The following is a 15,343-nucleotide window of genomic DNA, read 5'->3' as shown; positions in this document are numbered from 1 at the left end:
TTATCTAACAAATAGTAATACAATATGTATTATAGCTCAACACATAAATGCTCAATTACGCTATAGAAGAATGTGTTTTTGTAAAATGATTTCTATTACTTTAAACAGATGAAAAGCAAATCTCTATTTTTTGTAATTATAGAGATATGGCAGTTGTTTTTAAGAAAATTGGTTTGACAAATGTTGTGATTGAGGTTCTCAAATAAATATATTTAAATGAAAGTACATTTTAGAACTTTTTCTTATGAACTGGGTAAATGTCAAGTAAAATATTCTATTTTACAATTCAATGTAAAATCACATTGAACAGTTTTTTTTTCCCATTACTTAATGATATTATTTAATTGACATGATAAAGTCCACAATGTCCATATGTGGAACTACACAGTAGAAGTTGGAGTCATCTAGACTGAACAGTTGTAGAAGTTTCTAAAACTATAAATATTGGTGTCAAGATTATTAAAAAAAAGATTATCCATGTCTATATATGGCAGTCGGTTCAGTTCTTTCACTCACTACACTTTTATGTCAGTAAATGATTATATTATTAGAAGTTAGGGTGCTTGTTTTTATTATACATTGAGCTCTCAGTTGAAACTATCTAAGGAACTAATAAGTTGTAACATTCTGACTTAATGTGATACAGATTACTTTGTGCTACATCATCAGGTAAGTCAATCTATTTGATGCTTATGATAAAACTTTACACAATATTCCTGTTTAGTTCTTGTCTATTTCTCTATCCTCCCCACAGGTGGACAGCCTTATTTGTTCAGCTTTAACCATTTACTTCTTCATTCTGAGAACCATTCAGACATTTATTGTCCAGGACATAAAGGAATGGCAGACTTGGTTATGTTGGTAAATAAACTCTATATTCAAGCTTCATGAATTGCTTCTTGCTATTTTTAACTGTAACTTAACTGTTATTTTACTGTTATTCTGCATGTACTTACGTTGTGACTATTAATGAATAAAGCAAATTCTCCAGGCACCAGACATAATGTTGGCAGACATTGAACCACATTTTCACTTAGACCTAGAACAGTTTGAATTTAAAGAAAGGTAGTTTTTTTTTTTTAAAGTTTTTTTTCAATTCTTCTTTTTAAAGATGTATCCAGTCAGTTTCTTATATTGAGATAACTAATTGACTTGTTTAAATGTGCATTTTTTTTTCTCTAGAAGCTTATGTTAAAATATGTTTTTATAGAATTTGTGAAATGGCCTAAAATTGAAGATGTTGTTTGATTAAATTAGACTTTTAAAAATATTTTATTCTAACATGATTAAAAACTAGATGTTTTTTTCTTTAAAAAACAGTTTGGAAAATGTGTGTGGAGATGGAGGATTTGCCTCTGTTTACAAAGCCAAATACAAGAGCAAGGTCAGATAGAATAAATGGTCCTATAATGAAATAGATAAAGCATTGGGTTTCATAAGTTTAACTTGGCTATTTGTGTTTATTTAAGTTTATTTCCTAGTGTAGAGTTATATTTAAAACTCTTTTCATTCTTACGTTATTGTGCCACAGTCCTCTTGGTGGCAAAATATTTCTTAAAGAAGCATACATACTTAATAATATAACTTTTTTTGTACATTGTCTAGAGTAGTTAAATATAATTTCCGTCATGCTAGTGTTTGTTTTTTTATTCAGAATGTGGCTGTCAAAGTATTCAATGCTATTGGAGACATACATCCTCACAAAATGTTGAGACAAGAAGTGAGCTTATTCTACAATTTTATTTTGTTTCACTTTTTTTTTTTCTTAGATTTCATTTTAAGTGATACACAACAAAAAAAAAACAACATCATTTTAAAACTTTTTTTGAATCTAAAGATTTTATAAAATAATCTAATTTGGAAAGGAACTTCAGAATTGCACCATACATTTTGTTTCCTCTGCAGGCCACAATATTGCGGAGATTAAATCACCCAAGTGTCATTAGTCTGATAGCTGTTGCTGTGAGGCCTGTCAGGCTGGTAGTTATTGAGTTTGCACCTCATAAATCTATTGGTGAAATTTTCAGATCCAGCCAACAGTTTAGTCGCATGATGCAGTTGAAAATAGCTCAACAGGTGACAAATGTTTTAAATATTAATTACTTATCTACTTAACCATAAACAAATCCAAAATATCAATTAATGAAATCAATGCTGAAGTATATTCTAGAAGTAATGAAATCACTGGTAAAAGTATTTTCTTGGCTTCACACATGTGTTAAACTTATTATTTTAAAAACTTATTGTAATATTGATTTTTTTAAATATAAATTCATGCTTGTATAAAAAAAAATAGGCTTCTAAAATTTCTATTTGTTGTATAGGTGAGTGAAGGTTTGGATTACTTGCATAGTCTGCTCATCATCTTTCGAGATTTAAAACCAGACAATGTTCTAGTATTTTCTTTGGCTCCAGATGCACTGGTATGTATAGATTTGTTGACAGTATATTTAAACATAACAAAATGCTACATAGGTTAGTTATGAAATTTAATAGATTTATTTTTTACAGAAATTAACTCTATGTGGAATTGAATTGGATAAAGTAGGACACTGCATACACCAGTGTTTCCCAAACTTTTGACCTATTTTTACCCCTTCTAAAATTTTCATATCCCTAAGTATCCCTCGCCCCGCCTGTGGATTTATGTTAATAACAATACAAATTTTTTTAGGTAGGCCCTCTTAAAAAAAAAATAAATGAAAAATAAAATTGTGAATGAAAGAAAGGCAAGTTATATTATAAATAACATTGATTTGGAGCAATAGGAAGGATGATATTGTGTTTCGATGACAAATCATCAGACTTTGGTTCCCTGGTTGTTAATTTCAATTTGAGAAGCGATTTTTTTGACTTATTGTTTTTAAAAAGCATTTATCAAATGAACATAATAAATGGGTATTTAAATAAAATCTGCATAGTTAATGAGGTACAACGCATACCCTCTTTAAACTCTTTCCATACCCCTGTGGGTACAGTACCCCACTTTGGGAAACACTGCTGTACATCATCCCTAACCTTAACCCTTACTTTGAAGATCAATTTTATATTTATTGTCAGTCACTGATTCGGACCTGGGATCTCTACTCTATCTAGCTCTTAATAACATTAGCAAGTTAGTTAGTCATTGTGTAAGCCACATAGTATATTTCACCCCATCCTTAAAGCCAACAGACTGCTTCAATTTTTGCAAGGTTTTAATCCAAAATAGTGGATTCGAGCACCTTAAGCCCTTTGTTAATATCCTAAGACATTACTTTGACTTCTTGCTTTTCATGAAGTGTATAGATGCATTTGACATGTTAGGAAATTCTTTTCCATAATTTCTTAGATCAATGTTAAAATAGCAGACTATGGCATCTCTCAATTTACAACATTGTTTGGATTGATGGCACAAGAAGGTACACCAGGTTTTAGAGCACCAGAAGTCATTAGAGGAGAAACCTATTCATTTCAAGTGAGTTGATCAAAACATTAAATTAACCAGTTTTTAATTACATATTCATTGAAATGATTAGATTTGTGCAATAATTTGAAATTTATAAATGGTTTTGAACTTTCTTTACAGGCTGACATTTTTTCATTTGGAATTCTGTTATATATGCTTGTGACAGGAGGCATCCATCCATTTGAAGAATTAGAATTTAAAAGTGAAATTGACAAGGCTTTTGCTGAAGTTAGTAGAACTATATTTCTGCTGAATATCTAGTCTGAGGTCCATATAGACTCACTTATTTCTCTAGATTGTAGATGTAGATCTATATTTTGTATTAATAATTTAATAATCTTAAAATAATTTGTATGAAACATTTTTTATTGTAGAATATTGCTGTTACACCAATAACACAGAGATGCCCTCCTTGGCCAGATTTTGAGGAATTAATAAACCAATGTCTTCATCAGGTTCCAGACTACAGACCAAAAGTAAACATTTTTTATTTTGGTTTATAAAGCTATAATTAAAATGCAACTTTAAAAATTTTGAGGTTTCGAAACAAAATGCTGTTTCAATGAAAAATATTTTAGCAAATAAGTTTGAATGCCATGTTTCATTTGAACAAAATTATGTTAATTTAATTTACAAAACATACATGGGTGGCTGCCTGGTCATGCTGGACTGTCGTTTGGACTTGTCAATGGTCCCAGGTTCATACCCTGCCCACTGCCATCCTCCGTCATCCTGCTGGAGATTTGGACTAGGAAGTAAATTATCTTCAACTCTGAAGGAACATTCAAAACATAATCTACATAATCAAGGTTAATGTAATTTATATCTATGACATCTTTTTTTTTTCCAGGTTCACGATATTTTTGAGCGTCTCAGTTCTGCAGAATTTTTTAGTCTTCGAGAAATTCTTCCAGTTTCAGTTGGTACTACAGTGGAGTGTATAGCTATACAGCAGGTATATTATACTGGGTATTTAATATAAATACACTTATGTAGTCAATTTATTCCTGAGGCATTAGTATCAATTATTTTATTATAAAAATTAACACACAATTTCCATTCAATGAAAGAAAATGTAAGAATTTTTTTCATAGCATGACCAGAGATAAGCCATTAGAGGAAGAAAAGATTTCGCAAATAATGTCTTGTATTATGGATTGCTGAATTTTAAAATTAAATTTTGAATGGCTTTTACATAGCCAGTTTAAAAAAAAACTATAGCAGCAGTCCATTCCTAAACCAGTATTACATTTTAAATACATTTTGCAGTATTATTTAAAACAATTCCAAGAATACAAATTTATAATATTATTGTAATTGATAAAGGCCATTGAAGTATATAAGTTAGCCAAAGACAATGTTTCTACAAGAAAAACAACTTTGGATTTTTGTTCTTAGAATTACTTTAAAAGCTTTTACACATCTACTTGTAGTTTATAGAGTATCCTAACATTACTTCTGTTTATACACTGTATATTACAAGAAATTGTCAATTAATATAAAGTTTACATTTTTTTAGCTAATATATCAATTTCAGATTTATTTTAACCAAATCACAGGATTAAAGTGAAATACAAAAAGATATATATATATGTTGACTGGAAATATATTTTTAATTGATTTGTTGCTTACTTTGTTATCTGTATTATAACTTAATTTTGTTCTTGTCCTAGCAACCTGGTAGTAAAAGTGTGAGGCTTTGGGTGGCCAGTGGTGACAATGAGTATATGCAGTTAACTTGGTTGAGTCTACTGGACTACAAGGATGAAGTCATTACTTCAAACAGGAGCAGACAGTCTCTTGATTATAGTGTAAAAAATGTAATCCATTCTGTTCTAACCACTTAAATTTGTTTGGGCATTCACAATAAAAAGGAAAATTTAGATGCATAATTCAACTGTAGTTTTTTTTTATTAAGTGAAACCCAATTTCTAAATTTTTTTCTTTCTAAACTATTGAAAACTCTCTTTGCAGAATGCTAATTATACTACTATTCCTTTCTTTGAAGCTGACATTAAAAGATTTAGGGCCCAAGTAATGCCTTTTTTGTTAAAGTCAACAATTAAATGGAAAATTTTGTTCTTGTATTTTATTTTGCTCTTTTACTTCATATCTTATAGCCAGTTGAGAGTTCCCCTTTCAGACCTTGCGGTCTATAGGGCAGATGATGTTAAGGTCATCTGTTTCTTTGGACAACAGTTAACGAGCAGGGTGTCATGTGGCCAGCACAATGACCAACTGCCTTTACTTTCCCCTCAACTAAAGTCAGTTACTGATTAGAGTTGGGTGGACTCATGGGCGCCCTAAAAATCCTGAAGTTCAAAATCCCAGTCCTCGCTGAGACCCCTGGTTTGGAAGCATAGCACTTAACTACTCAGCCACAGCACCCCTAAGTTGATAGTCCGTTGTAAACAAAGCCAATAAATTTTAATATTGTCATTCTTTTTTTTAAATAAATATTTGTTAAACCCAACTACCTAGCGTATTTATCTTATTTTTCTCTATCACTGTAGGGTATGGGAACCATGTTTCGAGATGGTCGAATTTTGTGTATCCTGCCAGTCAGCTATGAAAATGTGGATTTCATTTTACTTGGTACACAGGCTGGAAAAATCTGGGTATTTAGTACCATAACCAATGAGCTTCTCCATTCTACTCAGCAGCTTCAGGACTCAGTCCTTTCTTTGTTTGTGGTTCAAAGGTCAGTTTTTTTTTAAATGTATGCTTTTATTCTAATGAAACTCAGGGCATTCTGTGATGTATAAAAGTCAAATCAATAAAAAATGCTTGAGGCTTTAGATCTTTTTACTTTAGATCATTTTATAGATCTGGATATTTAAATTTTAAAACATTTTCTTACTGATAATTTAATACTTTACCTTTTATAATAATGTAAAATGATATCAATATGGTATCAATAAATTGTAGACATATTACGTCTAGTACATAATGTTTTACCTAAGAAGCTTGATATCAATATAATTACAGACACTATCCAAGGACAGGTTATCGGTAATAGTCATTTTGTTTAGCACAATGTAATGAGTCATTTCTTACCACACTTGCATGAAAAATTTTCTTTTTTTCTTATCAGCACAACCAACTGCTTCTATTGTAATTAGTGATTTGAATATTTTATTTTTAATGTCAGTTAGTTCTGGGTAATTTTAAATTAAATATTCTTATGGATATCCTATATGTTTTATATTATTGTATGATTAATATGCATGACTAAATGCATGACGCGTAGGACGTAATCATCTTCTTTTTTGAAGTAACGTCTGTATTATATAAGATAAGAAGATAAGATTAGATTAGTTCATAATAGAAAAGCTCATTATACTTTTATATTACGTGCAGTATTATTATTCTAAATTATTAGAAGCTATGGTTTCTGGTGAAATATTTCCTCCTAAAATGTTTCTATTTCCTTCTTTTTTGCCTTTATGTTTTCCTTTTTTTTTTGTCTTGTGTTCTCTCAAACGTGGTTGATTCACTGCTAGTGTAAGTTAATGTATTCTCTAAAACCTGGTTGATTCACTGCTAGTGTAAGTTAATACATGGCATGGCATCATTAGCATCTTTGTATACACTTGAATGCTGCTCTTCTAAAAATCCTCATTCTAATTCTATTATATTAAAGAAGTAAAATTTTATCAGTTAGCTGTATGAGAATTTTTGTTTTCAGGCTCCATACCTGTACTTGAAAATTTATTTTAAGAATTATAATTTTATATCTATATGTATGAAAAAAATGTCAAAATAAAACTAATATTTAAATTGTTGATCTAATTTACAGTTTTATGATTGAGTTCAAAGTATCAGTGTAATGGCCAACTCTTTCTTTGCTAACAATCTTAAAATTCTTTAATTTTTTCAATGATAAAGAATAATTTGGTTTTATTTTTGTCTTAGTCGAGGAGATGAACCATTGGTTTTAGCAGGTCTGGCCAATGGGAAGATGGCACTCTATACAATATCAGAAATACTTCAGGTTGGCATAACATATTGTTTTGTTTTGGAAAGATAAAAATTATGAAACTATTTGAGCATGGCCACATTACTCAAGTTTTTTTGTCAACTGAAAAACATCAACTTTATTTCTGTCAATAAATAACAACCAATAAAATAACTTTTTTCTTTGTAGTCATGTATATAAAAAAAAAGTAGCCCTTTCAGAACTTCCAATCTACAGGGCAGATGATGTAGGGCTCATCTGTTTCTATGCCTTACTGTTTACAAGGGTGCACTGTGGCCAGCACATTGACCAATTGCTTTTACTTTCCCAAAATAATGTCAGCTACTCATTAGAGTTGGATTGTCACAAGGGCATACTCAAAATCTTGAAGCTCAAAATCCTAGTCTTCAAGATTTGAACCTGTGATCCCTCGTTTTTAATTTTGAAAATATTTTTTTCTTAGTTTTTTATTTTCAAAGTTGAAGTTGTTAGACATTCAAACAAATTGTAATGCTAACACAGCTTTTTTGTGGCTTTTTCAGGAACCAATTATGGATCCTATTGAAATCAATCTTGGAGAAAGCTATGAGCCTGTTCGATGTATAATTCGTTGCAGTCTGGATCGGAAGGTGATTGCCTCCTGTGGAGCAAAGATCATTGTGTTAGAAACCAAACGAGGTGTTGCTGTGGAAAATATTTTTAACACTTTAGAGAAAAAGTGAGTTTCCAACTTGGGTAATCTATAATTGACTTTTAAAGAAATGTGTGGTTATTTTTACGAAGTTCCAAACTTTGGTAATCTATAACTAGGTTCCAGTTAAAAGAAATTTGTGAATCTTTTATTGCTAAAAAAAATGACTTAAAGGCTGTGAGGCTTTTATTTATACTAAGCTGTATTGTAGTTTCAAGGGTTTATGTTCATCTCTTTCATTAAGAGTATAAATAAATATAAATACATCCTAACTCAAAACTCATGCAGAATAGCTGAGCAAGAAATGGGACAAAGTGTCACTCTGATACAATTCTGCAAGTGTTCAAATTGTACACATTCTGTATAGCCATGCTAATAATACTAACTCATTTCCTAATCAGTGATGCTGAGTTCAACCCTGTAACCAGCATGGCTTGTGGAAGGTTGCTGTACGTAGCTCATCGTAGTTCAACACACATCCAGGCCTGGGATGTTTTACATGGAAGACTTAAGAGCGTTTTGGATATCAGCAAAGTATTTAAGTAAGAGTTCATGTGTGATGTACATCTGCTTCCCTCGTGACATGATAAGTGTAATATGCATCACTTCACTTTTTTATACCAGTCTTTCCTTTAATAAAGTTTCTTGCAGTTATTTTAAAACCCTAGCTTTATGAAATGTATTTATCTTGGCAAGCAAAGCTTTACTTTATGGAACCAAAAATAATATGTTTCTGCAGTTTGTCCACTAAAGATAGCCGAGTAACTTCTATGGTCCTGCATGATAAGATTTTGTGGGTTGGCTCTGGCGGGGGACAGATTGCCTTGATTGACACTGTCAACTGGACACCAGTTATTTGTACACATCGCCATACTGCGTCAGTCAGATGTTTACTCACAGTTAAGATCAAAGGTCAGTCAGACTTGATATGTATAGCCTACTAATATTTTAACAATTATTATCAATCTTATGGTAAGATGGTATTGTTTGATTAGCTTATTTTAATTTTATAAGAATGAACAAATGTTGTTATTGGATTCAACTTAAGTTGATAGTATTTAATTTCTAATATGTTTTTAGTATTTGATTGAACTTTTGATGGTAGTAGTATTTGATTGAACTTTTGAGGTAGTATTTGATAAAAAGTATCCTTTTTATATTTGCTTTAGAATTATGAGTAATGTTTAATCATGTTTTCAGGACTGACTCAATTTAGTTCTACATCCACTACTAAAAATGTAATATTGAGTGGGGGATTAGGCTTTCAAAACAGATCTGATTCTGACTCTTATAAAGGTAACCTAGGATTTCTTCGTTGTAACACCATCATCTCTACCAATGTTACAAGCTCTTTCATTCTTATGTAACTGTAATGCAATGGTTTCTCTCAATTCACAGACAATCAATATGGATGTATTTTAGTATGGGACTCTGACTTTCCGCAGACTGTGAAACAGTTTTTTGATTGGTCCAAGAAAAGAAAAGATCTGAACACTATAATATCTAGAAGTACAACATGAACAGATCTGAACATAAAGTTGATTTCCCTTTTTTTTTTTATTTACAGAATAAACTGAAGCTCCATCTAGAGATATATTAATTAAGTAACGATATTAACTTAATTCTTTGTAAAATCTATTTCGTTAATTTAATTGCTTTTGTATTGATCACGTTTTACACAAAGCTTTGTGTATCATTCATTTTGAAATACAACTTTTTTTGCCTTCTATCAAATGTTTCTCAGAGCATTAATGTAAACAATAAAACAATAAATCTCTGTTTCCGTTTTGTCCAAAATGTATGTCAAGATGTCACATTGTTTGTTGTTTTAAACACACAAGTTGAAAACCTTGGAGCACGTAAAGTCCTAATGATATTTGCTCTTACATTATGAGTTACCCATTGTAATATATTTCATGCAATAAATATTTGTTTTTAAGATTATCAATTATTGTATAAGAAATCCCATTATTGGTGTTTTTTGATAAGATTGATTTGTTTCTTCAATCTGTACCAATGAAGAGATTTGTTCATTTAGTCCTTACCAATTGAGAGATTTGTTTCTTCAATCATTACCAATTGAGAGATTTGTTTCTTCAATCATTACCAATTAAAGAGATGATTTGATTCTTCAATCATTACTAATTGAGAGATTAGTTTCTTCAATCCTTATCAATTAAATAGATTTGATTCTTCAATCATTACCAATTGAAAGACTAGTTTCTTCAATCATAACCAATTAAAGAGATTTGATACTTCAATCTTCAGTCCTTACCAATTATAGAGATTTGAGACTTCAATCTTCAGTCCTTACCAATTAAAGAGATTTGATACTTCAATCTTCAGTCCTTACCAATTAAAGAGATTTTGAGACTTCAATCTTCAGTCCTTACCAATTAAAGAGATTTGAGACTTCTATCTTCAGTCCTTACCAATTAAAGAGATTTGATTCTACAGTCCTTACCAATTAAAGAGATTTGATTCTTCAGTCCTTACCAATTAAAGAGATTTGATTCTACAGTCCTTACCAATTAAAGAGATTTGATTCTACAGTCCTTACCAATTAAAGAGATTTGATTCTACAGTCCTTACCATTGGAGATCTCACTTTCAATCTATTTGAACAGCTCTTGTCTAACTTGAAAAATCCACATCTCTCTATCCAAGTCCTTTACATAAAGTCTTTCACTAGCCAGTACAAGTTTTTAGTTGTACTCTTACAATATTCTTTATCCTAATTGTTTGATTAGTTTATTTATTCTGCACTTTTTACCTATATGTACTCACATGTTTATGTTTTTTGTGATGCTTTACAAATATGATGATTAAATAGAAAAACTTCTAGTTTCTACTTTTGAGAGAAATTGTTGGTTATTGCATTGTTGTATTTCATTTAATGATAATAATGTGAGACAAAAATTTTGTTTTGATGTCAGAAAACTTTCAAATTGAATTATAAAAACAAAAACTTTTTTAAAATCAAAGACAAGAAACTTGCTTCTTATTTTTTAATTTATTGTCACTTAGAATCATCATTATTATGAAAGTACTTAGTAACTACTTACAATTATCACTTTTATGTCAGTATTTAGCAACTACTTAAAAATTATCACTGTTATATGTAAGTACTTTGTAGCTACTTAGAATCACCAATGTTATGTAAGTACTTTGTAACTACTTAGAATCACCAGTGATATTTAAGTAACTATAATTCAAAACCATGTTATGTTTTTCTTTTAATGAACATTGAAGGTTGTGCAGTAAAAATTTGGTAAATTTCTGTTTTATTGTGCTGATGTGCCATAAATCGCAAATCTAGTAAACCATTTTGTGATTGATTCATAGAATTAAGGTTCAAGCAAAGATCATGACATTAATGTTTGTGTTCAGTTATGTTTTGGTTATTTACATTTGTTAACATCTATATCTTTTGTCTGCTGTTTGACCTGTGATCTGTTTGATATATTTTGTCTGCTGTTTGACCTGTGATCTAATGTTTGATATATTTTGTCTGCTGTTTGACCTGTGATCTAATGTTTGATATATTTTGTTTGCTGTTTGACCTGTGATCTAAAGTTTGATATATTTTGTCTGCTGTTTGACCTGTGATCTAATCTTAACATTCAAAGTTAATATTTTGCTATGTCAATATACTCTTTAAAAATATTTTTTTTAAATTAACACAATGTAAAGTAACCAGTTGTTGTATCTGTGTCTATTTCATTTTCACTATTATAACACTTTAGGAAATCTTAGTACAAGCTATTTTAAAATCTATTCAAATTTGGGAGAATCAGATTAAGATTTTATTTAATTTACTTATCATTATAGTATGACACATCGTCATGGGCCTCCTTCAGTTGTGAAATGACTATGGCTGTGAAGCCCTATTTTGGAGAGACACTCCCGTCCACATATATTGCATGTCAAGGTAGCTTTTGCTTTGGTGGTAGAGGAGCTGGCCATTTTCCGTGTGGCATGCTTTTCTTCAAGAGTCGAGGCCCATGTTTTCTCGCTGTCTATAGCTTTCTTGACACAGATAATATTTTAAAACCCAACAATCTAACAAAAAATGAAATTCTCATTTTATCCCCTTCAATACATTTTTTTTTTCAGATTTTATAAAAAAAATAATTTCTGGAACTTTGGTAACCTTTTATGTTTCTTCATAAAATCTTTTGATCATCAGATTCATTCCATCAGATCACAAATATTTGACTTTGTTTTTTCCTCTTCAAACTAGTGGCAATCACAATTGATCCTTACAATTCTGTTGTGTTCAAAGAATTCTAATGTTCTGTTTTGCTTCTCATTGAGACCTTGTTTATTTTTTTTTTATTTTTTTTTACAATGTAGCGTTTTTGTTTTCACTATTTTAAAGACTTTTATTAATATGTAAGTTAAGACAATGGTTCTCAACCATTTAAGATCACTAGAACCTTTAAAATATTTTGTGTCCAGGTTGTTGAGTATAGACACTATGAAATGTAGTGATTTGAAGGTAAGTCATAGTCATAAGTACAGAAACACTGCTTTGGTCAATTGAAAGTACATGTGATTAACTCATTGAAATATGGTAAACACCATACAATGTTTGTAAGGCTTTTCATTGTTACATTGTTGTTAGTGTTTTTACAAATCAAATTTGTGATGAATACCTTTACAATCAATAAAAAGTAGGCAAAATCAGAGCTGTTGTTTTATTTTTTGTTTCTTGAATAATTACTTGTAACTTTAAGGCAGAATTCAAGTTTCTTAACTTAAGCAATATTGCATTAAAATTCATTTCTCTCAAGAGTTCAAGACAGCTTGCCAGCAGTTCTCAAACTGTGAGGCAAAACAGCAGAGCATAATGATGTCCATTTCTTTCTTATTTTTTTAAGGAAAAAAAATCTGTTACATTTGCGCTGTATTTATTACCGTATATTTTAAGACTAAGACTGCATTATTGATCCTTATGAAAATTTGTTGTGATTACAAGGACTCTTTTCTCATATGCAGACAACACAACAGAAACATACACATAAATAGAACAGACACAATATGAAGAGTTCATTCAGCATTAATGAACTAAAAATGACATAATTACAAATGTTTAAAATGTTTAATCATTGAACTAAGTGACAGCATTTCATCTTTAGGTAGGACACGTTCATAATGTACAGTATTTGCTAGATGTCTTCTTGCAACAAGATAGATCTCAGAATGTTCTTTTGAAGAAAACATTTCTGTCTTCACCAATGCAATTTAGTTTTTTCCTGTCTTAACTCAGAAACAATTGAAAGCTATCCCAAAACAACTATCCATTTATACACCAATGGACCAACCTTCAAAGCCACCATAAATGCTGGTCTTGATGTCCTCCTGATCTTTCCCAAAAATAAGCACCTTGAGATAAGTGCACCGAGGAGCTGCACCCTGTGCCGCCTGTGGCGATTATTGCTCACAAACTTCCAGACCGAAATCGAAGCTATCTAAGACTAAGACTGCTTTATTGATCCTTACAGAAATTTGTTGTGATCACTAGAGTATTTCAGACAGTTGAAAATAAGCTCCATGACAGAACACATGCACCATCAGATATTTTTGTCTTTACAGAGTCACAATCCTTTCTTTAAACATTGACTAGCACACCTCATCTACATCAAGAGAGTTGACAACACTAATTACGATAAACTATCTAAACTATCGTATAATGCCAAAATGTAATCTAATGTGGTGGGTTTGGCACAGAAGAACTAAATAAATGAAGAAGGCAACTCTTAGGCCGATTTCAATCTGTTATTGTACACTAAAGACCTGCAGCCATACATAAACACATGGTGTAGAACAAGGCACAAAAAGGGAGTGGAGACAAAGCAGGTTCAGTAACGTACAGACACTACAGTGACATGAGATGCCGGTAGAATGTTCAGTGTCCACATTGTTCTGCCTTTTTACGCGCGGACACAAGAAGCCATCTAGGGGGGAAAGTCATGTGGATACCGGTGTGGCCTGAAAAAGTATCCACTCCACTACAATAACAATTATATTACAGGGTATCCCTGGGCACATAGGGATCATGGGAAATGAAAAGGCTGACAGACTGTCAAAAACGGAATCACCCATGGAACAACCAGACAGACCAGTAAACTACCTCACTCTCAAGTCAATGTAAGCCAGCAATTTCAAAGAGGAGTGGCTCAACCAATGGGCATCAGGGAAAGACGGGCAGAGCTATGTACAAAGAAATGACTATACCAAATAAACTGGATACCAGTTGCATCTATTTCCTCCCCTACAAAGAGCAATCTACAATCTTCCAACTAAGAACAGAATAAATCCCACATTTCCACCCCTCTGTAGACACAGTGTCCACTCTTATGAAACTGTGAATCATATCCTCTTTGAATGGCCCATTTTAATTCACCCTAGGCAGAGCCTACTACCACTACAGCCCAACATAACTAACACTCTGTATGGCAGTGCCTAGTACCACTACAGCCCAACATAACTAACACTCTGTATGGCAGAGCCTACTACCACTACAGACCAACATAACTAACACTGTATAGCAGAGCCTACTACCACTACAGCCCAACATAACTAACACTGTATGGCAGAGCCTACTACCAGTACAGCCCAACATAACTAACACTCTTTATGGCAGAGCCTACTACCACTACAGCCCAACATAACTAACACTCTGTATGGCAGAGCCTACTACCACTACAGCCCAACATAACTAACACTCTGTATGGCAGAGCCTACTACCACTACAGCCCAACATAACTAATACACTGTATGGCAGTGCCTAGTACCACTACAGCCCATATAACTAATACACTGAATGGCAGTGCCTACTACCACTACAGCCCAACATAACTAACACTCTGTATGGCAGTGCCTACTACCACTACAGCCCAAGATAACTAACACTCTGTATGGCAGAGCCTAGTACCACTACAGCCCATATAACTAATACACTGAATGGCAGTGCCTACTACCACTACAGCCCAACATAACTAACACTCTGTATGGCAGAGCCTACTACCACTACAGCCCAAGATAACTAACACTCTGTATGGCAGAGCCTACTACCACTACAGCCCAACATAACTAACACTCTGTATGGCAGTGCCTACTACCACTACAGCCCAACATAACTAATACACTGTATGGCAGAGCCTACTACCACTACAGCCCAACATAACTAACACACTGTATGGCAGTGCCTAGTACCACTACAGCCCAACATAACTAATACA

General features: G+C 32.0%; 1 protein-coding gene across 7 annotated transcripts in view; it reads left to right on the top strand.

Annotated features, from left to right (window-relative positions):
• Positions 1 to 12,787, top strand: part of LOC106061426 (leucine-rich repeat serine/threonine-protein kinase 2-like) — a 54,941-nt gene extending 42,154 nt beyond the window's left edge. For 5 of the 7 annotated variants that reach the window (XM_056026546.1, XM_056026545.1, XM_056026544.1 and 2 more), the window contains 19 exons: positions 755 to 861; positions 992 to 1,065; positions 1,321 to 1,384; positions 1,655 to 1,720; positions 1,906 to 2,076; positions 2,325 to 2,423; positions 3,332 to 3,457; positions 3,569 to 3,676; positions 3,823 to 3,924; positions 4,299 to 4,403; positions 5,122 to 5,268; positions 5,962 to 6,149; positions 6,437 to 6,460; positions 7,364 to 7,442; positions 7,949 to 8,124; positions 8,499 to 8,639; positions 8,837 to 9,009; positions 9,298 to 9,393; positions 9,496 to 12,787. In XM_056026546.1, the coding sequence (XP_055882521.1) occupies positions 755 to 861; positions 992 to 1,065; positions 1,321 to 1,384; positions 1,655 to 1,720; positions 1,906 to 2,076; positions 2,325 to 2,423; positions 3,332 to 3,457; positions 3,569 to 3,676; positions 3,823 to 3,924; positions 4,299 to 4,403; positions 5,122 to 5,268; positions 5,962 to 6,149; positions 6,437 to 6,460; positions 7,364 to 7,442; positions 7,949 to 8,124; positions 8,499 to 8,639; positions 8,837 to 9,009; positions 9,298 to 9,393; positions 9,496 to 9,617 (2,168 nt within the window). In that variant the 3' untranslated portion in view covers positions 9,618 to 12,787. The remainder of the gene's footprint in view (positions 1 to 754; positions 862 to 991; positions 1,066 to 1,320; positions 1,385 to 1,654; positions 1,721 to 1,905; positions 2,077 to 2,324; positions 2,424 to 3,331; positions 3,458 to 3,568; positions 3,677 to 3,822; positions 3,925 to 4,298; positions 4,404 to 5,121; positions 5,269 to 5,961; positions 6,150 to 6,436; positions 6,461 to 7,363; positions 7,443 to 7,948; positions 8,125 to 8,498; positions 8,640 to 8,836; positions 9,010 to 9,297; positions 9,394 to 9,495) is intronic. The other 2 variants (XM_056026548.1, XM_056026549.1) reach the window with 2 other exon arrangements.
• Positions 12,788 to 15,343: the final 2,556 nt, after the last annotated feature.

Source organism: Biomphalaria glabrata, chromosome 4 (genome assembly GCF_947242115.1).
Source record: "Biomphalaria glabrata chromosome 4, xgBioGlab47.1, whole genome shotgun sequence".
In the NCBI taxonomy this organism is placed as follows: Eukaryota; Metazoa; Mollusca; class Gastropoda; family Planorbidae; genus Biomphalaria; species Biomphalaria glabrata.
The sequence above is the reverse complement of the archived record's forward strand: the minus strand, read 5'-3'. Positions and strand labels throughout refer to the sequence as shown.